This window comes from Hylobates moloch, unplaced genomic scaffold, assembly GCF_009828535.3.
Source record: "Hylobates moloch isolate HMO894 unplaced genomic scaffold, HMol_V3 SCAFFOLD_1, whole genome shotgun sequence".
NCBI lineage: Eukaryota > Metazoa > Chordata > Mammalia > Primates > Hylobatidae > Hylobates > Hylobates moloch.
The window spans coordinates 145,607,262-145,633,160 of NW_026652276.1; the positions used below are offsets into that span (position 1 = coordinate 145,607,262).

The 25,899-nt window shown below is 45.7% G+C and overlaps 1 protein-coding gene and 1 non-coding gene across 2 annotated transcripts in view; one reads left to right on the top strand and one right to left on the bottom strand.

Annotated features, from left to right (window-relative positions):
- Positions 1 to 4,506: 4,506 nt before the first annotated feature.
- The window catches only part of IGF2BP3 (insulin like growth factor 2 mRNA binding protein 3), a 159,296-nt gene continuing 137,903 nt past the window's right edge, over positions 4,507 to 25,899 (top strand). The window contains exons 1-2 of the mRNA XM_032759358.2: positions 4,507 to 5,061; positions 6,453 to 6,513. Of these exons, the coding sequence (XP_032615249.1) occupies positions 4,887 to 5,061; positions 6,453 to 6,513 (236 nt within the window). The 5' untranslated portion in view covers positions 4,507 to 4,886. The remainder of the gene's footprint in view (positions 5,062 to 6,452; positions 6,514 to 25,899) is intronic.
- LOC116809873 (U7 small nuclear RNA) lies at positions 24,755 to 24,819 on the bottom strand. Its single transcript, XR_004370043.1, has one exon. It is a non-coding gene; the product is annotated as a U7 small nuclear RNA (small nuclear RNA).

Here is a 25,899-nt window from a genome sequence, read left to right on the forward strand (position 1 = left end):
ACCACAAAGGGGTTTAGGAAGGGAGGGGGCAGGGCGAGCCGATTTCTCTAGAAGCCCAGAAAAGTTATGGCACCTGAGAACATGGTTGGTTGTAGTTGTTTTAAGTAAAAAAGGACGTGTAAACTCTAAGATGTTGGAAATGGGTAGGGAAACGAAGATGTGACTCCAGCTGCTGAGCATGGCGCAAATCCAGAACCTCCGGGCGCTGGACGCTGGGGGAAGGGAGGGGACCGTGCGGGCACCATGCGGTCAGCCAAGGGGCGGGCTCCACCCACGGACGCAGAACTGCTTTCCACCCTTCCTCAGCGTTACCTCCCTCTTTCCTCCTTGGGGGTTGGGGCTGGGGGCGAGCTGTTAAAGGGCAGGAAAAACGAGAGCGAGCAGAGGGGAACACAGTCCCATGCCTCAACCTCAACAAAACCAACGAGGGAGCAAAGGGTTATTTTCGCGCCACAAAAGATGGAAATCCAGGGGCGGCTCCGGGGCCAATGAATGGAAACCAGCAAACCGCTCTGGCGGAGGCGGCCGACGGCGATAGGTTCCCCCCGTCAGCCAATCGGGAGCGAGGAGAGGCCCCCGCCCGTAGCAGGGGCGGTGTCTCTCTCGACGCCGGTTGCTCAACTTGGACTCGGCAAGCCGGCCCCGGGGAGCGCGGGAGCCCCGCCTTGGAGCCGCTTTTGCGCGCCAGTCTCGCGGCCCGCCCCACCCCAGGCAGACCCGCAGGGTTCGGCGAGGGATTCTCCCCCGTGGGTACCAAGCATCCCTGAGCCCTATGGAACCCCTCGCGCACACACGCGACTGAGACCAGAGGTGCGGGAGGGCCGCCAAACCCACGCTGCCCCGTGCGTCCCAGCGCTGGCGGGCTGACTCAGGTGGGGTGGCGCGGCGAGGGCCCCGGCCACACGGCTCCGCGCACACGGACGCAGCCCCAGGAGGAGCCAGAAGCCCGCGGTCCCGCGGCAGGGCCCCGGGGAAGGGCGGTCCAGTGGTCCAGGCCCTCCGAGGCGAGCCGGCGGCCGACGAAAGACCCTCCCCAGCGTGAGCTGTGAGGATCCCGCCCTCTTTCTCGGGGCAGAGCCAGAGGAAAAAGGAAACAACCCCATCTTCTCTCCCGGGGCACCATTTTTATTTATTTTAAACAATAAGATACGTGCAGGCAGCTTCCAGGGAGGGCAGATCCAGGTTATCACTTATTAACGCCTCTAGTTTAAACAGATCAGAGTCCAGGAGGGCCGTTCAAAAGCGCAAGAGCCTGTTAAAGCACCTCCGAGGAGGCCCAGGCGACACACCGGGCATTGTGTGCCCACCCGCGTGAAAGGTTTCGGCTTGAGACTCCAGGCTGGTCCCAAGCTGGGCGTGAGGAGGGGGGGCAGCCCCTTCCCCCCATCTGCCCACTCAGGCTTTGCCCCTGACGTGTGGGTACAGCAACGGTAACTGGCCTTCTAAACATAGCTATTCTTTAATATTACACTGACCCACAAGAAACATTTGTACAGTCCTCAGTTCAGCAGATAAGGAGGAGATGCAGCTGTCCAAAGAGTAAACAGACTGCAATTGGAAAGACTCAGCCGCATCCCAAAGCACATACAATGGTGGGAGTTCTTTCTTCGTGGAGTTCACATTAATTAGGAGCTACAACTGCTTCAGGAAGAAGCTGAAGTAGCCTATAACCAGTTAATTTGTGTGAGATTCATTAAAAAAAAAAAACTGGAAGTTAAATTGATTTTATATTCATTCTTGAAAATTCACCAAAGGTATCTTTGTACTTGAAGTGCTAGTGCAAGACAACTACCTAAGATCTTTTGACTCAGCCCTTAAATGCTTGGAAGACTGGAAGTGGAGTGGACTGTATCCACCTCTCTCTTTAATGTCTGAGCTTATATTACTCATGTATGTTTTTAAGGTCCTAGACGGACTATCCAGTTTGTTACAATAATACAAAGATTAGGTTAACAGGAGTCCCAGGAACATATTTCATCAAAGCACACACTTGTTTTAAATTCCAGCTGTGAGATTTGTTTGATAGTGCCAGATAAGCATGGACTAGTATTTATGGAAAATAAACAATTTATTCCATGCTTTAGAAGTAGATATTTCCTTAGGTCTCAGTTTTAATACGAGCAAATACAGTCAACCCAGAAGCCATGGTTCAAGTGATTTTGGAAGCAAGCTGAACAGACACAATTTGTTTTTATGAAAAATTACTAAAAGTGTTACATGATCAACAGGTTGTAAAATTTACAGTGGTATTGAGAAGTGCAAATATTACCAAATGAATGAATGAAGAACATTTCTCCGAATGGCTTTTGTTCTACAACAGGTACATTTAAAATAAATCCATAATTTTTGATGTTTCCATTTTGCATACCACAGAGGCCAAAAGAAAGAATACATTTCTTTTTTAGAACTAAAGTTATATTTAAAAAAAAAGAAAAAAATGCTTTTAAAAAGTTAAACCTAACCATAAACTTAAAGAGAAATTTTACCAAAACGTTCTTTCAAGGCTGAGCTCTTAATTCAGTTCCAAATACTGTAACACAAAAACACGTCTGTCCCCCTATTTTATAAAGTAACAACATTTCATTAAATTAAACGTGAATGAAATTATTGTGAAAGCGTGTTTACGTTTAAAATGTTGGATTCGCTTGGCAGGAAAGAAAAACCTGTAAGAAAGAACAGTTGCATTTAAAATGGATGATCTGACACCTTCCGGTTTCTTAACACAAAATTACTAAGTAAGTTCCCTTTAAAAGACAAAATGTAAATACTCTTTATATCATGCAACAATTCCCATGTTTAAGTCTACCATTCATCTTTTAAATGAAAAATACACATTTTAAAATGCTAACAATGGTTTTGACAGAGAAGCAAGCTTGTATCAATTAATTACCGAAGATGTTTCCAGTGTAAATCATAATATTTCTTCTATTCAGGATACCTTTTTTCTACCAGTAAGAGTGCCAAGTCATTAAAGATTCTTGTCTATATTTTCATGTTATATAGAATTTTTCACTTAAAAAATTAGAATTTTATATCTTTTCCATACAATACCTTTTAAAAATATACCTGTTAAAAACACACAAGTATCTGGTGCAAATGAAACCTTTGAGTGGAGTACACAATCTTTAAACGACAGTTGGAGATTTCCACTAGAACCCCAGCCCTGCCTTCGTTTCCGTATTGCTCGTCTCCAGTTCACATTTTGTTGGCCCACAAAGGCTCCACCGGGCCCAAATCCTCCCCCGACAACCACCATTGTACTCATTACATATAGAGAAAATTATGTATGGCTCTCATGGCCAAATCCAGGCAGAAAAGAGGCAGAAAGAGACTCGAACAATTTTTCAAATGCGAATACCACCTAGGGGTAATGCAAGACGGTCTTCCAGTTTTAAGTCTCAAGTTCTCCAACTAAAATTACTTAAATAAAAGTACCAGCCTACTCCACTCCTCCCCCTTTAAAAACTACAGGAAGAGAGGGTTTCCCTTTACCGACTTTTCCCACTTTGACTTCTCTCCTCCAGCGGCCCAGGCCCCCGACGACCCCAGCCCCTAGCCAGAAACCTCCGCCCCTGCACTCCCCTCCCCCACCAGTGGCCAAGCCCGCCCCCGGCCTCATTTATCCTGGAGCCTTTTCTGAATCGCGCAACCAATGGCAAACGCGAAGCCGAGAGCCACCGCGAGCGCAGGCGGAGGCGGAGGAGGTGTCGCCCAGACACCCGCCCAGGACGCTGCGGGATCCCATCCCCCACCACTCCGGGCCCGGGCCACCCCCACTCGCGCGGTGCCCGGGGCCCGAGAAGGGCGCACAGGGTAGGGCGCGTCGCCCGCCTGTCTTGCCCCCACCCCCTGCCCCCCTCACCCACTCCCCCACCCCTCTTCGCAGGGTTTCCGTCCCTGCCAGCCTTAGAAACGTGCCTGCGGCTTTGCTGGGGTTACACTTCTAATGCCATTAAAGCCACCAGGCCAGTTCGGGATTGTGACTCTGGTTTTGTTGTTAATAACCTATTTTGAAAAATCGAATGATTACAACTACGGTAACTAGAGCTGAGGAACTGCCTGTTAGTACCTCTACCCATTTCCTCATTAAAAAAAAAAATCAATATTCCAGCCCTCCCTCCCAGGATCCGCCCAGACCAGATAACCCTTTACAAACTCGAGTTGTGACCGTCAGCGCCCCGCTTGGTGCCGGCTGCGGTTCCTTTAGCATTTTCCTTCTTCCTCCTCCCCCTTCTCAGAGTCCCTCTCCCAATCTCGTTTCCCCTCCCCCTCTTCCTCTCGCTCGCTTTTTTTTCTCCGAAACCCACTCTAATTGAGGCTCTGGGATTCCTCACGTGAGACGTTGATTTGTAGTTTGAACACGTGGCTCATTCAAAAAGCCGGACACTCGGAGCGGATTTTTTTCCGCCTCCTGCGCCTTCCTCCCTCCTCCTCCTCCTCCTCTCCCCTCCCTCCTGCCAGTCACCCTTCTGGGTTTTTTATGGGGAGGCGGCGCCTGCCTCACGTAGTGTGATATTTTCACAGTCCGCTGGCCGAAGCCAAAGGGGTTGGGAAGGAAGAGACAAAAAGTAGTTTTTTTCCCCTCCTCCTTCTCCTTTCTCTTGCTAATCCCGCCTCCTCCTAAGACTTAGGAAGACTGGTGGATGCGTTTGGGTTGTAGCTAGGCTTTTTCTTTTCTTTCTCTTTTAAAACATATCTAGACAAGGAAAAAACAAGCCTCGGATCTGATTTTTCGCTCCTCGTTCTTGTGCTTGGTTCTTACTGTGTTTGTGTATTTTAAAGGCGAGAAGACGAGGGGAACAAAACCAGCTGGATCCATCCATCACCGTGGGTGGTTTTAATTTTTCGTTTTTCTCGTTAATTTTTTTAAACAACCACTCTTCACAATGAACAAACTGTATATCGGAAACCTCAGCGAGAACGCCGCCCCCTCGGACCTAGAAAGTATCTTCAAGGACGCCAAGATCCCGGTGTCGGGACCCTTCCTGGTGAAGACTGGCTACGCGTTCGTGGACTGCCCGGACGAGAGCTGGGCCCTCAAGGCCATCGAGGCGCTTTCAGGTGGGCCCGGGCCTGGCCCCACCCGGGCTCTCGCCCCAGCCCTGCACCGCCCGCCCATACCCACCGGGTGGCTCCGCGGGCCCCAGGCCCGGCGCGCTGGGGCAGCGGGGGTGAGGCCTGAGCGCCCACACCCACGCGCGTGGGGGCCGGGGCTCTCCTCAGCTCCGGCTCCCACTCCGGCCCGCGGTTTTGCTTCCCCGGCCGGGGTTTGCTGGGTGAGGGCGGACGCGCTGTCAAGAAAGCCCCGGCGCTGGCTAAGGGGGGCGCGGGGCTGCGGGAGACGCGCTCCCCCGGCGCCCCGCCCGGGCCCAGGCGCGTGCTCCAGGCCCCGGCACGCTGGGCCTCGGGGGCCGAGCTAGAATGCCCGCCTGTGCCTCGTTCCTTCCTGCTTTCCTCGGTCGTTATCTATGGCGCTGTCTGTGCTGCGCCCCGAAACCCCCGGCCGTGGAGAACGGAAAGTGGCCTCGACCCTGCTGCCGAGTGAGACCGCGGGGCTGCCTCGCACAGGCGGCCCCGCGCTTCCTCCCCACCCTGCGGGAGGAGATAGTGTGTGCCGGGTTTCCCCGTTCCACCTCCCCCGGTCCGAGGAGCGATAGGGGCAGGTGGGCGGGGGCGGCTGGTCGCTTGGAAGGGAGTCGCCGCCACGCACCGGCCGCCCGCCGCTCTCCGGGCCCTGGCGCGGGGCTGCGGCCTCCGGGTATGGCTCCGCCAGGGCGAGGGACGGTGCCGGGCGGAGCAGGACGCCCAGGGGGAAGGCTGCGCTGGGGTCCCCGTGGGAGCCCCGTGCCTTTCGGCTTCCCTTTTAATCAACTCAGACTTGGTGCGGGCGCCTTGCCGTCCTTCGCGCCTGGTTCAGCCTGTGCCGAGCTGCGCCTCTGCCAGTTCTCCCGTTCTTGGTCTCCCCTGCCGTCCCCGACCCTTTCCCGCCACTGCCTGTCCTCCCCAAGCCCACCGCTGAGTGTTCCCCGCGGGTCTGGGCTGAAGCAGAGGGCAGGGCCAGGGCGCCCCCTCCTGAAGAAAGCCAGGGGAGCCCCCTGCCCCGAGTCAGTCCTGTGGAGCGTGTCCAGGGCGGTGAGAGGGTGGGCCGCGTCCCTCTTGCGGGCCTCGTGGTGTTGGTGGCCCCCAGGGGTGGGTGGGGGAGGCTTGGAGACTGGCCTGATACCCAAGTAGTGGGCCCGCCAGCGGACCCTGCTCCCCAATCGTCTGCGAGTTAAATGCCCACGCCGCTCGAGGGGGTCGGCTTCTCCCTCCGCCTGGAGCCGCGTCCGGGCCTCGGGGGCTCTTCGGGGGCCTCAGGAGGCCATTTGTGTCGCCGCTTGGGCTGTGCGGGTCTTTCGGGCAGGGAGAGCCGCTGAACTCGGCCGACCGTCTCACTTCTTGTGTGTCCGCAGGTAAAATAGAACTGCACGGGAAACCCATAGAAGTTGAGCACTCGGTCCCAAAAAGGCAAAGGTGAGCTGCTGCTTCTGTTTCCCCCGATTCTGTTCTCACTCCGTTATTGAGTGGAGAGACTCAGCTGAGAACTTCTTGTTCTCTGGTGCTTACCCAGCTGCCGTGTGGTGTGGTGTTCCGGTCTTTTCCCCTTGCTTTTAAGTTTCTGGTGGGGGTGTGTGTGTTGATGATGCTGGGTAGGAATTGAAAGCTTGTCTGTGGCCTCTGCCGCGGGATTATGGTTATTGGTTACAAAATCTCTCGAAAGCTTACAGCTGAATGTCCTTGGTCAGAGCGGGTCAAATTACTCCTACGGGAAATGGGTGCCAACAAGCAGTTTGGGGGGTCTGCAGGGCTTGGGAAGCAGCGGATGATTCTCCCACCCCTCCAGGAGCAGGAGAAGCGAAAGCAGCTGCGGACACGCGGGGGTCCCTCCTTTCCTTCCCTGTCCGGGGTTGGGAGGCCGTGGGCGCGGCCGACTGGAGAGGAATTTGCCTCTGCCCTGTGAGCTCGCCAGGGGTATTGGAACGCGTGCGTAGACGCCGGGGCCTCTCTGGCCCAGAAGTGCCTTTGAGTCACTCCAAAGTTCTACAGGTTCCTGCAATCAGCACCTTTGTCTCCCCGCTTTCCACCCCACTCCTCCTGGGTACATTTTTGCTTACAACCACCAAAAGATGAAGACAGGAAGATTTGTACTACTTAAGGAGGTGGGATTTCTCGTCTCCGAGATCATGTGTGTAGGATGTCGCTTTACAGAATGTTTGCAGACTGTTTTAGCCTCTGAAGCATTTTGGAGACATGGCTCTTTCCCTTTTTCTTTTTCTTATGAAGCCTTATGGAGCAGTGCAGACTCCTTTTCTTTTGCTAGAGCAGGCCGGATTCCGGCTCTATTTTTTTGTTTTGTTTTGTTTTTAAAAACCTTCAGCCAACTCACACCATAGGTTCTGGCTCCAACTCCAATTGGAAAGGCACTGCTCCCTCCCAGTCGCACCGGGGTGGGCCTCTAAGCTTTTCTGGGTTTTGCAAGGTGGGGTTAGGGTTTCTGCCTGCCCCTCTCCCATCCCCCCAACTCCCAACCTGAGCCAAACAATAAGCTGAAAGTTAATTTAAATCAGGGCTGCGTGTATCTGGTTAGATATTGGTGAGAGAGTGTGTGCTGGAGAGCAGGAGGGTTTGCTATGCATTTCTTTGGTGCTGTGCAGAAATAGATGGCTACAAAACATCTTATCTGTATGCCTGTGTGGATTTCAGCTCTCTTCCCAGGCAAAGCATTTTCACAAATCTTGTTTTTAAGGATGAGTTGGTTTGGATTTTTCTTGTTCTCATACTTAAATTTCATTAAGATAATTGAAAGGGATTTGAGTGACCGGGTAGATATAGTTCTAGTTGGGAATTTTGGTAGGGGTCACATTTTCATATAAATTGAGCTTAGTTTAACAAGAATTGAAAATCAAGGGAGAAGTAATATTCCCCTAAAAAGAAGCTTAAAGCCATAGCCTGAATTGGTTAGGAAAAAAACATAAGCCCATTTTGCAAATTCTAATTGTTATTATGTTTGGTCAGTATGTCTTAATTTTGTTAAAATGTTGAATAAATAAGCAAATGGTTGTGCCTCAAGGACTGGCATTTTAACATTTGAGAGAGTTTCTAAATTTAAAAATGAAATGTTTTGGATTTTTACAATTCATTGAGCTACATGTAAATACAGATTACTGTGCCTTCCCCTGCTGCTTTTCTTTTGCTAACTGATGGGAATTTCTCCCCAGGTGTAGGGGATTAATTTAAAAACATTACCTGGTAACAACTGCCTGTTTTATTCTTGAAGGCTTTTGCTTAGTCCAAAAGCATTTATATACTTAGTTACTTGTTATTTTATAATAAACAGGAGTTCCTCTTTAGGAAAGCACATAAGGTAAGATGTCACCAGTGACAGCAAGTATTTATCAATGTATCTTCAGTTTATTAACAATGTAGATTAAATTTTCAAGTTCATTTTTCAAGTTCATTTTTAACAATGTAGATTAAATTTTCAAGTTCATTAAAATGCTCAGGATTTTAAATGATACAGTACTCTCTTACAAAGTAAACAGGGATGAGAACATTGGAGATTTTTTTTGCTGATAGAACAATCATGTTTCTTGCTTGTGTTGAAATGTCTTAAAAGTAGAGCCTTTGGCAGGGTGCAGTGGCTCACTCCTCTAATCCCAGCACTTTGGGAGGCCAGGTGGGTGGATCGCCTGAGGTCAGGAGTTCAAGACCAGCCTGGCCAACATGGTGAAACCCAGTCTCTACTAAAAATACAAAAATTAGCTGGGCGTGGTAGCGAGTGCCTGTAATCCCACCCAGCTACTCGGGAGGCTGAGGCAGGAGAATTGCTTGAACTAGGGAGGTGGAAGTTGCAGTGAGCCATCGTGCCACTTCACTCCAGCCTGAACAAGAGCCTGAAACTCTACCTCAAAAAAAAAAAAACAAAAAAAAAACCTTTTTTCTCTGCCTCTGGAAATCTGTATTACAATTATTTTAACTGACCCTTGGAGCTGTGATGCAGTTTCCCGTATCTGGACTGTTCCACCATTTTCATAGGCTCTGGAAGCAGGCAGAGAAGGCATCAGGGTGACCACATGCCCAGCACCTAAGGGAAGGTCAAGAGGTTGTACTGACTTACGGGGGTTGCTCTGATAGTTGAATGCCACAAACCAATCCTTGCCAAGCCTGCTGGACTTTAGGGTGGAGTTCTTTCTGCTTAGCAGTCATTTCATTCCATCCCATCATCATGTGGGCATCTGAGGCAGGCACACCCACATGTGCAGCAGTGACCTTTATACTTGATATACAAGGCATGTCAGGAACCTGGTGCTGGAGAATGCACGCTGAGATGGATGAATGGGCTTGCACTGACTAAACGGGAGCAGGCCCAGGAGGTGATTGGAGGCTTGGCAGGCTGGCCTGGCTTTGACTTCCAGTGGAGCTTGGGGGGGACCCTTTCAGGAAGGAGTAAGGTTGAATTTGGTTCAGACCAAGCTTAGCTCCCAATTACTGAGGTCTCAAGGGAATGTGGAAGGAATGTGGCTTTTCTGCATTCAGATACCCCTCAGTTGGGGAAGATTATAGCAGTTACTTTACAGACATTGATGTCTCCTGCATCTGGACTAAAGAGAAGATTGCACTGGATATCTGTGATAGTGTTGCACTTTCTATTCTAAATATAAAAGATACAGAACATGAAGACTTTGACTCCGAAGTATAGGCTCAACTTTTTTTCCCTCCACCTTGGAGGTAAGGGTGGATGTGGAAAATAGTTGGTACTTGGAAATGTAGCTGAGTTTGGTTGGAAGAGCTGCTGGTATCCTGTGGGGCCTTGTTTGTGCCCCTATGTGATTATGTAAATAGCACTGATGTCCTTTTTTGTTATGTTGTGGGCTGTTGGGCATGGGAGAGGGAAGAGGAAAATTGCTGACACTGGGGAACTGAGAGGATGGTGGTTTTAGTTCAATTTCCATTACTTTTTTAAATTATGACAATAATTCTTCATATGTTCTGTTTTTTAGAACCTAACCTTTTTGTTGTTTTGCTGCCTCCTATGTGATGAAGAACCTAAGCATATTTTTATTAAACTTCCTCATGATTTAGCTGTTGGCATTGTTTAGGATTATGTGTAGCAAAAAATACATTTGAAGAAAGGAGAAAAAATAATAGCATATTATAGTTAATATTTTTCTAGGCAGGATCCTTTATTTTTTTCTTCCTTTTAGGGTAGAATTTTTTTTTTTTTTTTTTGAGATGGAGTCTCACTCTGTTGCCCAGGCTGGAGTGCAGTGGCACGATCTCGGCTCACTGCAACCTCTGCCTCCCAGGTTCAAGCGATCCTTCTGCCACAGCCCCCCTAGCAGCTGGGATTACAGGCATGCACCACCATAAACTGTGGTACCTAAGCTCAAACATTCTTTTTTGTTTCCTTAAAAAAGAAAACAGTGATAGTTGCCCAACACTATGAGTGTATTTAACACCATTGAATTGTACTCTTAAAAGTGATTAAGATGGTAAATTTTATGTGTATTTACCACAGTAAAATTGGGGGAAAATGCAAAAAAGAAAGTGAAGAGCTTATTTCCATATTAGTCTTGTGTTTAAAATGTAAATTGGATAGAACTTATAAAAGTCATCGGGGTTTTAAATGTATCTTACTTTAAGTGGCTATTTAAAAGCTAGTGTTGCATTTTAATAGGTATTAAGGATAGAATAGGCTAGTGTCATGACCAGCAACGTGCCCATTAGCCAGGGCACATGACCCTTCAATGCTGCCTCCGACTTCAAAGTCTTAGGACAACAAAAGCTGTTTTTAATGTAGAACGTTTAAACACAGGTATGAATAGCAGTGGTACTCCTTCCTTATCAGTGTGTGGCTTAGGTGAATCTTGTGATTCGGGAAAGTTTCTCACACATGCAGAGACTTGAGGTTCTGAATGTTAGGAAACTTTGTTGACTGGTTAAATAATTATAAACTAGGTTATCTTTGGAGTGCTCAGTTTAAGATCAGCGTCCTAAGTGGTTGTAGCTGAAAAGATTTTTTTTCCTAATTTCATATTTTCTCAAAACAAATTCAGAGATCTTGAAAGATTTCTTACTTTGATATTAATAAGAGTTTAAAAAAATTAGATGCATGTTGATAAGTAGCTTCTACTGTATGGCTGTCCACAGTAACCCTGAGGAAGATGTTATGGAAACATGACATGTGCCTGGAGCCAGTGGAAATCTAGAATCTTGGCTTCTGTTTCTGGCTTTCCTTTTGATTTGCGTGATCAGTTACATTCTCTTTTCAGGCCAGATGCCATTATGATAAACTACAAGAGGTATATAGTATTTTGTTCTGAGGTTTTGCCATTGTGCTCAAAATAAATAGGTTATCAGCTAAGGCTTAAAAATACCTTCTGGAATTACAGAGATCTGGGGTTTTTCCTGTAAGGAGCTTGACTTAAATTTTTTTTTCTGTAGCTCTGTTGTTTTTGCCTGTGTACCTCTTTCATGCAGTCAGCAAGGGGGAAATGATCTTTGCCATGCTTTGAAACTATTATGAGCGACACAAGTTTAGTTAATGTGTGGTTATAGGATTGGGATTTTGTATTAAAGTGAAGCTGTCAAACTACCTTCATGTATTTGAAGTGACTCCATTATAATTGTTTTTAGCGGCATCCAGGCAGCAACTTTTCTAGCAATAACTAATTTTTGGAAGGTGTGAGTTATCCATTCAGTAACTCTGGTGGTTAGTTTGGTCTGGGAGGAAGGAGAGGCGGAAAGACAAGATGGTTAGCTGTGCTATTCTTAGCTGAGTTTCCTTTATCGACTGTTGCCTCTGATTCAAGCTTCCAGAGTCATAAGACAGGAGGTGGCAGTGTGGTAGCAATGACCAAGGGGTAGGATTGGTATTCTTAAGATCTCAGCCCCATAAATCTGATGTTACAAATTGGCTTGGACTGCCAGAATTTTGCTTGAAGGCTGGTTGGTGGCAAGCATACACAGTTTTGAGTGTTCCATTAAAATTAAGGGTGTAATTTATCATGGTCTGAAATTGCTGTTTGGCAAGTATTCAGTATTGGTAAATAAACACAGTTATAAATATTGACATATTCTGTGAATTTTATTGCCCTGAAGGGGAATATATAATACATAAACTATAGATATTTTAGAGAATTATCCTGAGACCATATAACTTGATTAGGAAATAGTTTAAAGTTATTGTAGAAATATTCTTGGGCCAGGCGCGGTGGCTCACGTCTGTAATCCCAGCACTTTGGGAGGCCGAGGCAGGCAGATCATGAGGTCAGGAGATCGAGACCATCCTGGCTAACACGGTGAAAAGCCGTCTCTACTGAAAATACAAAAAATTAGCCGGGCCTGGTGGTAGGCACCTGTAGTCCCAGCTACTCGGGAGGCTGAGGCAGGAGAATGGCGTGAACCTGGGAGGCGGAGCTTACAGTGAGCCAAGATCGCACTACTGCACTCCAGCCTGAGTGACAGAGCAAGACTCTGTCTCAAAAAAAAAAAAAAAAAAAAAAGAAAGAGAAATATTCTTAGAGGAATCTATTGAACTATAAGCTGAAAGGAGCGTAAGTCTTTAGAATGTCTGGCATTATTGCATTATCATTAGTTGTTTAGGGAGCTGATTCTGTTGTGGTCATGGTATATATATCAGTTATCTATTGCTGCATAAACAAACCACCCCAAAACTTAGTGGCTCAGAACAATTTATTCTTTCTCATTCTTTGTCTGTTAGGTGGTGGTTTCTGATCCACATGTGTCACTCAGGTTCATTACTAAACTGGGCTAAAAGGACCAGGGAAGCTTTGCTATGTAACTGGCCATCCTTGTAACCTTTCTTCAAATGATTCAGAAGAAGCTGGAGTTTTTTTTTCCTGGCAGAGTTGACTGATCTTACCCTAAGTGAAAATGGAAGCTGCTAGTCTTCTTTAAGGCTGGGCTCAGAATTGGCAGGTTACTTCTGTCACATTCTATTGATTAAGGCAAGTCATCAGGCCAGCTCAGATTCAGGGGAGATATGGAAATAGACTCTATCTTTAGTTGGTAGAGTGGCATCATGTACCAAGAGAGAGGAATTGATGGTGACTATCTTTGTACATCATCTTCCACAAATTGAAGGAAGGGTGGAGTAGTGGTTTCAAAATGCTTGCAACAGAAAATACCTGAAAATTGCATTTAGCGCCGTTGTAATATTCTGGCAGGAGATGATGTTACTAGCTTTGGAGGTAATGAGTAGTGGCTATTCTCCGTATAGCTGTAAGGAACAGCCAACAGGATTTGCTGATGGATTAGCTGAGGAGTATCAGAAAAGTGAAGAATGACAAGATTTTTTGGCCAGAGTAACTGGGTGGAAGATGGTGCCATTTACCAAAATGGAGAATATTGGGAGAGGAGCAGATTCTTGGGTAGAAAACAGGAACTTTGGTTTTGATATGGTTTTGATACTTACTAGAAATTTAAGTGAAGAAGGTTAGTAGGCAGATATATCAATTTGGAACTCGGGGAGATAGGACATAGAAGTGACATTTGGGGACTTCATTAGCTTGTGGCATTTGAAACCATGGAATTGGGCACGATCATCAAGGGACTGAGCCTATGGCTGTAGGGTGAAGGAAAGACCAGCAAAGGAGGGTGAGGAAGGACAGTAAAGTAGAAGAAAGCAAGCAGGGCAAACTGTTTCTGGGAGATAAATGAAGAAAGCCTGTGGAGAAGGAGGGTGTAATCAGCTGTGTAGAATACCACCGAGAGTGATATAGATGGATGAATAAGTGAGTGGGGGTGGTGTTAAATCTCGGCCTTCTGGCTCTGCTGTAAATAGAAGGAGAACGATTTACAAATTTTGGAGCAACCTGGGATATAACCTTTCTTTCAGAATTCATTTATTCAATTTTTGTTCATTTTCTTAGTTTGTTATTTATTTATTTTTTTGAGATAGAGTCTTGCTCTGTTGCCAGGCTGGAGTACAGTGGTGCAATCTTGGCTCACTGCAGTCTCCACCTCCCGGGTTCAAGAGATCCTCCTGCCACAGCCTCCCAAGTAGCTGGGACCACAGGTGCGCACCACCGTGCCCAGTTGATTTTTGTAGTTTTTAGTAGAGACAGGTTTTACCATGTTGGTCAGAATGGTCTTGAACCCCTGACCTCAGGTGATCCGCCTGCCTCGGCCTCCCAAAGTGCTGGGATTACAGGCGTGAGCCACCGTGCCTGGCATTTTCTTAGTTTCTAGAAATATCTGAGTACTTACGTATCTGTTAGAGATGGAAGAATCTCCTCAGTAGAACCTCCGACTCAATGGACAAGGCTTGTTTGTGACAAACGATGATTGATCGACTCTTTTTTTTTGAGATGGAGTTTCACTCTTGTCACCCAGGCTGGAGTGCAATGGCGATCTTGGCTCAATTGCAACCTCTGCCTCCTGAGTTCAAGTGATTCTCCTGCTTCAGCCTCCTGAGTAGCTGGGATTACAGGCACCCGCCACCACGTCTGGTTGATTTTTTTGTATATTTAGTAGAGACAGGGTTTCACCATGTTAGCCAGGCTGGTCTCGAACTCATGACTTCAGGTAATCTGCCCACCTCAGCCTCCCAAAGTGCTGGGACTACAGACGTGAGCCACTGCTCCTGGCCAGTTGATCTACTCTTGCACTTTTTTAACATTTCTGGTGAGTGTGAGCTCACTTTTTTTTTTTTTTTAGACAGGGTCTTGCTCTGTTGCCCAGGCTGGAGTACAGTAATCACAGGTGTAGACTACAGGTACCTACAGGCACATGCCTCCTTGCCTGGCTAATTTTTTTTTTAATTTTTAGTAGAGACGAATGTCTTGCTGTGTTACTCAGGTTAGTCTTGAACTCCTTGGCTCAAGCAGTCCTCCCACTTCGGCCTCCCAAAGTGCTGGGATTACAGATGTGAACTACTGTGCCTGGCCTTCACTTTCTTACAAATTCATTCTGCTTTCTCATTAACATAACATTGGGGGAATTGTCTGAACCTATCTTAGGTTCCAAAAGAGTGTAGACCAAGTCCAGTTCTTCTCTCTTTTTTTTTTTTTTTGACTCGGAATCTCACTCTGTTGCCCAGGCTGAAGTGCAACGGTACGATCTCAGCTCACTGCAACCTCCTCCTCCCAGGTTGAAGTGATTCTCCTGACTCAGCCTCCCGAGTAACTGAGATTACAGGCACACACCACCACACCCGGCTAATTTTTGTATTTTTAGTAGAGATGGGGTTTCGCCATGTTGGCCAGGCTGGTCTTGACCTCCAGACCTCGTGATTTGCCTGCCTCGGCCTCCCAAAGTGCTGGAATTACAGGTGTGAGTCACCGCACCTGGCCGCAAGTCCAGTTCTTCTATGGTGGTCTAAATGCGTGATTTGACAAGCAGAGGTTGAAACTGTTAGCCAAAACGTTTATGGATATCATGAGCCAGGTTTAAAATACCTTTATCTGGTTATTTTAGGACACTAGCATAAATTAAGTATTCCTTCCATTTTGTTCATAAAACTTTTGCTAAAATACAAGAAATCTTTTGGGAGGAGCTAAATTCCCTCATTTTTACATTAAAAAAAATCTGGTCCTTGGTAAAGTAGCATGCTTCCCCAATTATGAATCCTGTCTTTGGTCACAATAGTGACCAAAACTATTAATCAAAAACTGGGTGATATGTTAGATCAGTTGATTTTGAGATAGGTGACTTGTTCTGAATAACTCCTTTCAAGACTTTTCTGCTGTCTATGCAAGTCCTTTGATCAATAGAGTACTACTTCCAGGATGTATTTAAATATTATAAGAAAGGAAAACTAATAAAAATGAGATAGCACAATAGATGCTTTACCAAAGGATTCTCCACAGAACCCTGGTAGAAGCAACCTGCCCGAGGCCCTCCAGATAATCACGGGAACCCATTGCCAGGTGCTGCAACTCTGCCTGACTTCATCCCTCCCATTTAAGTTGTCCAAATCCTCAAAGTAGCTTGCACAAGAGCCCATTCATGTTTGCAGTGGCAAGTCAGAGCAGAGATGTCCTATTTCTTGCCTTCTCTGAGTACAGAAATCTTGTTTGGCTTTTTTGAAGGGTTGATTTATCTTCTTTCTTTAGGAAAAAGACTAGTATACAGGTAGTCTGTGCCCCGGGGCTTATTATAGAATAAAAACATGGATATCCTGTTTTAAGACAGAAAAATGAAACTTTTTTTGTTTCAATGTGTTTTTTAGTAGCTTCATCTTAATATAAGTGGATTGCGGAGAAGTTGGAGAGGGGCCTAAGGAGATAGGAGGTTAGGGCAGAGGGCATGGAGAGGTAGATGTCACGGCTTTGTCTCAGGAGGCTGATTGTGGTTCCTGGGGATGTGTTCTTAGATTGCAAGAGGTAGAGGTATCTGGAGTGGAGTCCACGGTGTCTGTCTCAGCTTGTTATCAAGTTTGGTATGACCCTGACTTGCAGAAAAAAATGTCTTGAATGTGAGATACTGCTGAGGAACAGGAGAGTGCAGGAAGGAGAAACTGTGCTGAAACCTCTCGATGAGGAGACTGGTTGCTTGCCATATGTGTCCTTGTTGAACTGAAGGGAAAAGCCAGCAGGATGTGGGATATGAGGTCTAGATCTGGGTTTGTTGTGTGGGATATGAGGTCTAGATCTGGGCTTGATTTCCAGCTCCACTTACTAAATGCATGATGTAGCTTGAGGATGAGGAATTTGAGGTCTTGGGAGGTTAGAATGGAAATGATGCTTCATAGGATCCTGTTGGACAATGTGTATAAAGGATGAATACAACGTCACCCAGTAGTCATTCCAATGGAAGCCGCTGTATTTTTCTCCTTGAGATTCAGATGGGGAAGCTGGATGGATGTAAATAGATTTGATGGTGATAACAGAAACATGGAAGATCTTTGTTCTCTTTTGGGATGTGGATTCAAGTAATAATCTGTGGGTGGTGTGTTTTTAATTTACAATGAGCATGTATTACCTTTTTTGTTCAGATACAACATAGATACAACAGATTGTATAAATATTAAACAGGTTGATAATTTTTACATATGTGCACATTCAGATTAATTCAAAATACATAAAATGTGAAAAATGTTTTTCAATCCTCACTCTCTCTAGTAGTTCCCAGGGCTTACTTACTGAATATATTTTCTTTTTTTTTTTGAGACAGAGTCTCACTGTCGCCCAGGCTGGAGTACAATGGCGCGATCTCTGCTCACTGTAGGCTCCACTCCCCCGGGGTTCACGCCATTCTCCTGCCTCAGCCTCCCGAGTAGCTGGGACTACAGGCGCCCGCCACCTCGCCCGGCTAATTTTTTTTTTTTGTATTTTTAGTAAAGACAGGGTTTCACTGTGTTAGCCAGGATGGTCTCGATCTCCTGACCTCGTGATCCGCCCGCCTTGGCCTCCCAAAGTGCTGGGATTACAGGCGTGAGCCACCGCGCCCGGCCTACTGAATATATTTTCTAGAAGCTCTATGCATGTGTCCACAAACATCTTTGAATATAATAATGAAATCATACTGTTTATAATTTGTGCTTTTACTAAGTAATGTATCCTGAAGAATCTTCAATGTAGGTACAGATAGTTCTCTTTTTTAACCAACAGATGCATTGTTCAGCATAGGTGTGCAATAATTTAGCCATCCTTTTCATAGTAACTTTATTCAAGTGTACCTACGTGTATGCCATCAGACTTCTTGTTGAGAAGTTTTTAAATTTTTTAAAAAAAATTGGTCTTGGTCTCGCCCAGGCTGGAGTGCAGTGGCGCGATCTCTGCTCACTGAAACCTCTGCCTGCCAGGTTCAAGGGATTCTCATGCTTCAGCCTCCTGAGCAGCTGGGATTACAGGTGTGTGCCACCACGCCTGGCTAATTTTTGTATTTTTTGGTAGAGACGGAGTTTTGCCATGTTGGCCAGGCTGGTCTCGAACTCCTGACCTCAAGTGATCCTCCTGCCTTAGCCTCCCAAAGTGCTGGGAGTACCTGAGTGAGTCATTGCACCCAGCACCTGGTTGAGAATTTTTATAACATAAATTATTAAACTGGGAATTGTTATGTCACAAGATGTGGACATTTAAATTTGAAAGCTCTCTGAAAAACCTAAAACTAAATTTCTTCTTTGTTTTTGTTTTTTGAGACAGAGTCTTGCCCTGTCGACTGGGCTGGAGTGCAGTGGCACGATCTTGGCTCAGTGCAACCTCTGCCTCCTGGATTCAAGGGATTCTCCTACCTCAGCCTCCCGAGTAGCTGCGACTACAGGCGTGTGCCACTACGCCCAGCTAATTTTTGTATTTTTAGTAGAGACGGGTTTTCACCATGTTGGTTGGCCAGGATGGTCTGGATCTCTTGACCTCGTGATCCCCTCGCCGTGGCCTCCCACAGTGCTGGGATTACGGGTGTGAGCCACTGCGCCCGGCCTCAAAACTAAATTTCTTATATTGACATGATTCGTTATAAGTTTGACAACAAAGAGCTTCTTTCAATGAAGTGTGCAGTGAGACCGTTTGATTAAGAACTCTCATCAAACATGGAGGACTACATAATTGTAGGAACACACTCTTCTACCATGGATGTGCTATCTCTGACAAGTCTTTGCCCATTTCATTTGTGCCCCTTGTATATAAAAATTAAGTAAAAAGCTGTAGAGATGAAGTTCTGATACCTTATAGCTAAGATGTCTAGGACTCATGCTCTCCCGTACGTAGCACCTTACATTTTGCATCCTACCTCAGAAACTAACAGTAGTTTCTTGCGGAGGAAACTTCAAGAAGGTCCACATTTTGAGAAGGAATTTGATTAAGAATTAGCTTCCAAAAGAAGGTGCTTCTCAGCTTTTGGTCCTAGCAGGGCAGATAATGAGAGAATCTAGTTAAGAGAACCTGTGGTAATAGTGGTTAAAAAAAAAAAAAAAAAATGCTGGTTGAGAAGTGACTGAGCTCTCCCCAGATGTCTTTTTTTTTTTTTTCCCAGCTGGTTTTGCAAAAAATGGAGAAGCTCTCGCTTTTTCTTTGGAGAGTAAGTACAGTTGAAATTTTTAGTTTCTGTATTTCTTGTATGCGAGTTTACCTATTTTTGCATTTTTTGAGTTTCTGAAATGACTTAATATCTTATGTAAATTTTTAGTTTAACAAGCATAGATTAAGTGCCTGTGCTCATAGTTGATTCTATGCTAGGTTTCAGGGGCTAGAAAGAAGAGTAAGACCCGGCCGGGCGCGGTGGCTCATGCCTGTAATCCCAGCACTTTCGGAGCCCGAGGCGGATGGATCACGAGATCAGGAGATTGAGACCATCCTGGCTAATACAGTGAAACCCCGTCTCTACTAAAAATACAAAAAATTAGCCGGGCGTTGTGGCGGGCGCCTGTAGTCCCAGCTACTCAGGAGGCTGAGGCGGGAGAGTGGCTCGAATCCGGGAGGCGGAGCTTGCAGTGAGTCGAGATCGCGCCACCACACTCCAGCCTGGGCAACAAAAAAAAAAAAAAAAAAAAGGTAGTAAGACCCTTGTCCTGAAGAAAGACATGGAGTACAGTGGCTTTCACTTTGTTTTGTCTGATTCCTGGGTGACAGTCTTTTTATTTTTCAACAGTAATAGTGGCTCACTGTGGCAGTGATCCTAAAGGTGGGTTAAAATCTCTCCAAGTAAAGAGAAGTTGTGAATATGTCATAGGGTATATGTGAGATGCCCCAGAAACATAGGAGGAGGGGGCATTATTAGGCTTAGCCTAGTTGTTACCGGTGAGAAATACATTCAGAGAGGAACGTGAAAATAGGCAGAGGCTAATAACCGTGTGCACCCAGGAGGGAAGAGGCAGAAGGGACAGCAGGAGCCACGTCATGTAAGTGTGAAACATCCTGGGGTGTGTGTGGGAACTATACAAGCTGTTTGAGATTAAAGAGGCTGGAGTGTGAGGCAGAATGGTGATTGAGGCTGAGTGGAGAGGGCAGCTAGAGCAGCCTGCATGCATGATGGAGTGACTGCATTATTCTCATTCTTCATGTGTTTAACTTTAGGAGCTAAGTAGTTAGTTCATGCCATTTAGCAAATGCTGATTTGGGATTATTATGGAAGACTGATGCCTAGGTTAATTTTGGAAAATGCTCACCAGAGATCCCATTGAACTTTTTTTTTGCCTCTTCAGTACTTCATAAGCATGGGACTGGCTATGCTCCCAAAACATTTCATGGAGTTCACAGCTGTTCTTAGGGTATCCTCTGAGAGGGTAATTAAGGCAAATTGTGATATAGGACTAGGAATCTTATAATAAGGTTGACTGAGCCCATGTTATTTTTTTAAGGTTAGCTGTGGCAAGACAATCAATGGTGCTGGTTAAAGCTCCTGGTATTATATGATTTTTGTTAAAGACATCCCAAGTGATGTAATGAACCTTTGGAGAAAAATATGATAGACATTTCTGTGTGCACGTACTACCACCTAAAGTTGGGGACAGCAGTACAGCACAGTGGTAGGGTGGGCCAGTGGCATCTTGCTTGGAGTTACACAGGCCTCAGTAGGAACCTTTGTTTAGCCCTGTGATCTTGTGCAAACTGATTAAACTCTGAGATTTCTGTTCTTAAAATCTGTAAATGAGGGTAATAAGACCTATTGCAGAGGGTTGTTGGGAATTAAATGATAATGTCTGTAAAGGACTTCTTGGATTATCTGGTACTAAAGTGATACCGTCTCACTAATAAGTTTGTGTATTTACCATGTGGCAGTGGAAAATGAGGGATGGATGTGCCTATTCCTGTATGACCCCATGGTTTATGGTTTATGTTTCATATATACAGAGACATAGGAGTGTTTCACATTTCTTTGTAAAATATGGGTTATGCACTGTGAATAAGTTAAGAATTGTTGCTTTATATCTAGGTGCATGGATCTTAGAATCCCTAAAATGTGTTTAGTTATGGAATTATCTTAAGAGAGATCATACTTAAAGGAAATAATAGACCAAGAGATGAATTCCTAATTCCAAAGAGGTAGAAACAGTTTAAAAATGAACGAAGGATGAGAAGTGGCAGTTCAGAAGGGGATAGCTGAAGAGTCAATCTGTGTACAAAAAGATACCCAATCTAGGCTGGGCACGGTGGTTCATGCCTGTAATCCCAGCACTTGGGGAGACCAAGGTGGGTGAATCGCTTGAGCTCAGGAGTTTGAGACCAGCCTGGGCAACATGGCGAAACCCCGTCCCTGCAAAAAATAACAAAAATTAACCAGGCATGGTGGTGCGTGCCTGTAGTCCCAGTTAACCGGGGGGCTGAGGCGGGGGGATGGCTTGAGCCCAGGTTTGCACCACTGCATTCCAAGCTGGGCGATAGAGTGAGATCCTGTTTCAAAGAACAACAACAACAAAACAAAAAAACACCCTAATCTAACTAGTTATTAGGGAAGTGCCAACTGTAATGACATTTTCTGCCTATGAGGTTGGAGAAAAATGAATAAGATTGGCTGTATCTGGTGTTGGCAAGGTTGTGGAGGCATGGCCACTCATATAGCTAAAGAGTAAATTGGCAAAGACTTCTTGGCACGCTATTTGGCAGTATCTATTAGAACTTAAAATGAGAATACCTTTCAACTAAGTGTCATGGAAAACAACCCAGTCCTCATGGCTTTGTGTAATCTGTAAGCACAGTTTTAATCAGCAATATTGTACAATATTGTAAAAGAGCTCCATCCAAATCGCCAAGCAGGAATTGGTAAAAAGGATCTCTAGTAGGTGGGAGTCTGTAAAACACAGAATTCTTAGTTTATACTATATTACACGTCACATTTTAACTGTATTGTACAGATAATCCGAAACTAACACTATTGTCTACTTTTCAAGCAAAAAAGATCTCTAGCTCTAATTTTACTGTTTGGGACATTTTGCAATTGCCTATCTTTGAGTTGTAGAAGGGGAATTTTTGTAAAGGAAGACAATACTGAGAGTCCTTCCTTTTTTCTTCTTGTTTAAAAGTGCTTTAAGGCCGTGGTGTTTCGCTCATGCTTGTGATTCCAGCACTTTGGGAGACCATCCTGGGTAACACAGCAAGAACCCATGTTTGTTTTTTTGTTTGTTTGTTTGAGACAGTCTCGCTCTGTCACCCAGGCTGAAGTGCAGTGGCGCGATCTCGGCTCACTGCAACCTTCTGCTCGCTACAACCTCCGCCTGCCAGGTAAGGGATTCTCGTGCTTCAGCTTCCCGAGTAGCTGGGATTACAGGCTGGTGCCACTGTACCCAGCTAATTTTTGTATTTTTAGTAGAGACGGGGGATTCACCATGTTGACCAGGCTGGTCTTGAACTCCTGACCTCAAGTGATCTGCCTGCCTCAGCCTCCTAAAATGCTGGGTATACAGGAGTGAGCCACTGCGCCTGGTGAACCCGTGGTGTTTTTTTTTTTTTTTTTTTTTTTGAGATGGAGTCTAGCTCTGTCACCAGGCTGGATTGCAGTGGCATGATCTCGGCTCACTACAACCTCCACCTCTCAGGTTCAAGCGATTCTCCTGCCTCAGCCTCCAGAGTAGCTGGGACTACAGGTGTGCACCACCATGCCCAGCTAATTTTTGTATTTTTGGTAGAGATGGGATTTCGCCATGTTGGCCAGGATGGTCTCGATCTTCTGACCTCATTATCCGCCTGCCTCGGCCTCCCAAAGTGCTGGGATTATGGGTGTGAGCCACTGCGCCCGGCCCCCCCCCCCCCCCTTTTTTTTTTTTGAGATGAGTCTCACACTGTTGCCCAGGCTGGAGTGCAATGGCACGATCTCGGCTCACTGCAACCTCTGCCTCCCGGGTTCAAGCGATTCTCCTGCCTCAGCCTCCCGAGTAGCTGGGATTACAGGTGCCCGCCACATGGCCCAGCTAATTTTTTGTATTTTTAATAGAGATGGAGTTTCACCATGTCGGCCAGGCTGGTCTTGAACTCCTGACCTCGTGATTCACCCGTCTCAGCCTCCCAAAGTGTTAGGATTACAGGCGTGAGCCACCACGCCTGGTGGAACCCATGTTTAAAGGGAAAGAATAAGCACTTTAAAATAATGTTCAACTATTTGTAACTTTGAGGCATGTTTAATGCCTTTCTCCATAACAGCAATTTCACTTGTAGTATTGTATTACAAAGACATAGTTGGCAAAAAGACATGTGTTTTTTCCGTATTGTTTAATAGTTAAAAATAGGAAATAACCTAAATGGCCATCAAAATAAAACATACCCTATTCTGGCCAGGTGTGGTGGCTCACACCTGTAATTCCAGCACTTGGGGAGGCCGAGGCAGGCAGATCACGAGGTTAGGAGATTGAGACCATCCTGGCTAACACGGTGAAACCCCATCTCTACTAAAAACAAAAAATTAGGTGGGTGTGGTGGCGGGCGCCTGTAGTCCCAGCTACTCAGGAGGCTGAGGCAAGAGAATGGCGTGGACCCAGGAGGCGGAGCTTGCAGTGAGCCGATATCACGCCACTGTGCTCCAGCCTTGGTGACAGTGGGAGACTCCGTCTCAAAAAAAAAAAAAATACCCTATTCTAACCATATATTCCTTTTTTTTTTTTTTCTTGCTCTGTCACCCAGGCTGGAGTGCAGTGGTGTAATCTTGGCTCACTGCAGCCTCTGCCTCCCGTGTTCAAGTGATTCTCCTGCCTCAGCTTCCTGAGTAGCTGAGATTTTAGGTGCCTGCCACCATACCAGGCTAATTTTTGTATTTTTAGTAGGACAGAGTTTCACCACATTGGCCAGGCTGCTCTCGAGCTCCTGACCTCAAATGATCTGCTTGCCTTGGCCTCCAAAAGTGTTGTGATTACAGGCGTGAACCACCGTGCCCAGCCCTAACAATATATTATGTGGCGTATTTTGTAGCAGTTATAAGGAATGATAGAGGTTTGTTTTGTTTTGTTTTGTTTTTGAGATGGAGGTTAGCTATTGTTGCTCAAGGTGGAGTTCAATGGTGCAATCTCGTCTCACTGCAACCTCCACCTCCTGGGTTCAAGCGATTCTCCTGCCTCAGCCTCCTGGAATGATAGAGGTTTTATAAAAAAACCCATTACATGTTAATATAAAATTTTAAATAAAAAACTCTTTTTTGAGACAGTCTTGCTCTGGCACCCAGGCTGGAGTGCGGTGATGCAATCTCAACTCACTGCAGCCTCCGCTTCTGGGTTCAAGCGATTCTCCTGCCTCAGCCTCCCGAGTAGCTGGGACTACAGGTGTGCACCACCACGCCTGACTAGTTTTTGTATTTCTAGTAGAGACTAGGTTTCACCATGTTGGCTGTTCCCAAACCCCTGACCTCAAGTGATCCTCCCACCTCAGCCTCCCAAAGTACTGGGATTAGAGGCATGAGCCACCGTGTCCGGCCCTAAAACACTCTTATAAAAGAGAACTGTTTTTCATTTTTGTAAGTTTCTTTGGCCTAAGAGGCAACTGGAAACTGGTAACTACTACTGCATTCAGTTTGTTGTCACGTATTGCTTTGATTGAATTATATGAAGAAGATCCAGCCACATATAGATATGTAGTTAGAAAAGGAAGGGAGTATAAATAATTACAGATATTCTTTGGTCCTATATCAAAATATGACAAGTGGTAGTTAAAAAAAAAATTCCTTTTTAAATTTAAATTGAGGCAGGATCTCACTGTGTTGTGCAGATTGGTCTTGAACTCCTGGGCTTCAAGTGATCCTTGTGCCTTGGCCTCCCCAAAGTGTTGGGATTACAGGCGTGAGCCACTGCACCTAGCTACAAGTGGTAGCTTTTTTGCGGAGGTGCGGGGGTGGGGGCTTACTGGTAAAGACCGGAAAACCACCTGCTGGACAAATTCTAAAAGAGCTGTAACACCAAGTGGTAGTTTTTTTAAAGTCTAGTTTCAATGTGGAATCTGAAATCATATCAGTGAATTTTTTTTGTACTTGTTACAAAAAAAGAATCCATTGATTCTCTTATACTTTGAAAGGATCTTTATCCACGAGGATTGGGAGGCTGTCAAAGCTCATTGGTAATAGATAGAAGTTTTTCAAAATACTAGTTTTTACTTAAAAGCTCAAATTTAGTCATTTGGCAACAGATACTTCAGGAAAATCATTTTACCTGAAGTGACAGACTCATTCCTTTTTGAGAAAGTATCTGCCAGATACTCAAGCTTTTAAGTAACTACATTTTGCTTGTAGTTCTTCAGGTAGAAACGGTGCTTGACTGGTTCGTCTTGCAACTCAAACAACTGCATAGTGCTCTTTGTGCAGACAACCAGGATAGGTAGCAGAAGTGCTTTATGCATACTTCCCTTTTCTTCATACAGATCATAAAAGGATGTATACTGAAGGATTGAGATTAGGACATTTTTAAACAGTTTGCATAATTCTTTGCTGCAAATGCCAGAGAAGAATACAGTGACTACTAGTACAGTTCAGTGCCACTGCGTTGTTTCATGCTAAGGACCAGCAGCTTTACTCATCATTGCTTTTGCTCTATCAGTGCAAATACAACACAGCAGAAAAGGCAAATAACATCTTAGTGTTATTAGGAAAATAGTCTTAACTTCTTGGACCTCCTAAAACTGTGTCAGGGATTCTTTATACCATACTTTGAGAATGGTTGCTCCACTCTAATGTATGGTTTGAAATTAGATCAGGTGGCTGGGTTTGATGGCTCATGCCTGTAATCGCAGAACTTTGGGAGGCTGAGGTGGCCACATGGATCACTTGAGGTCGGGAGTTCGAGACCAGCCTGGCCAATAGAGTTAAACCACCCCCATCTCTACTAAAAATACAAAAAATGAGCCGGGTGTGGTAGCGCACACCTGTGGTCCCAGCTACTCAGGAGGCTGAGGCACGAGAATCTCTTGAGCCTGGGAGACGGAGGTTTGCAGAGACCCAAGATTGCGCCACTGCACTCCAGCCAGGGCGACAGAGTAAGACTCTCTC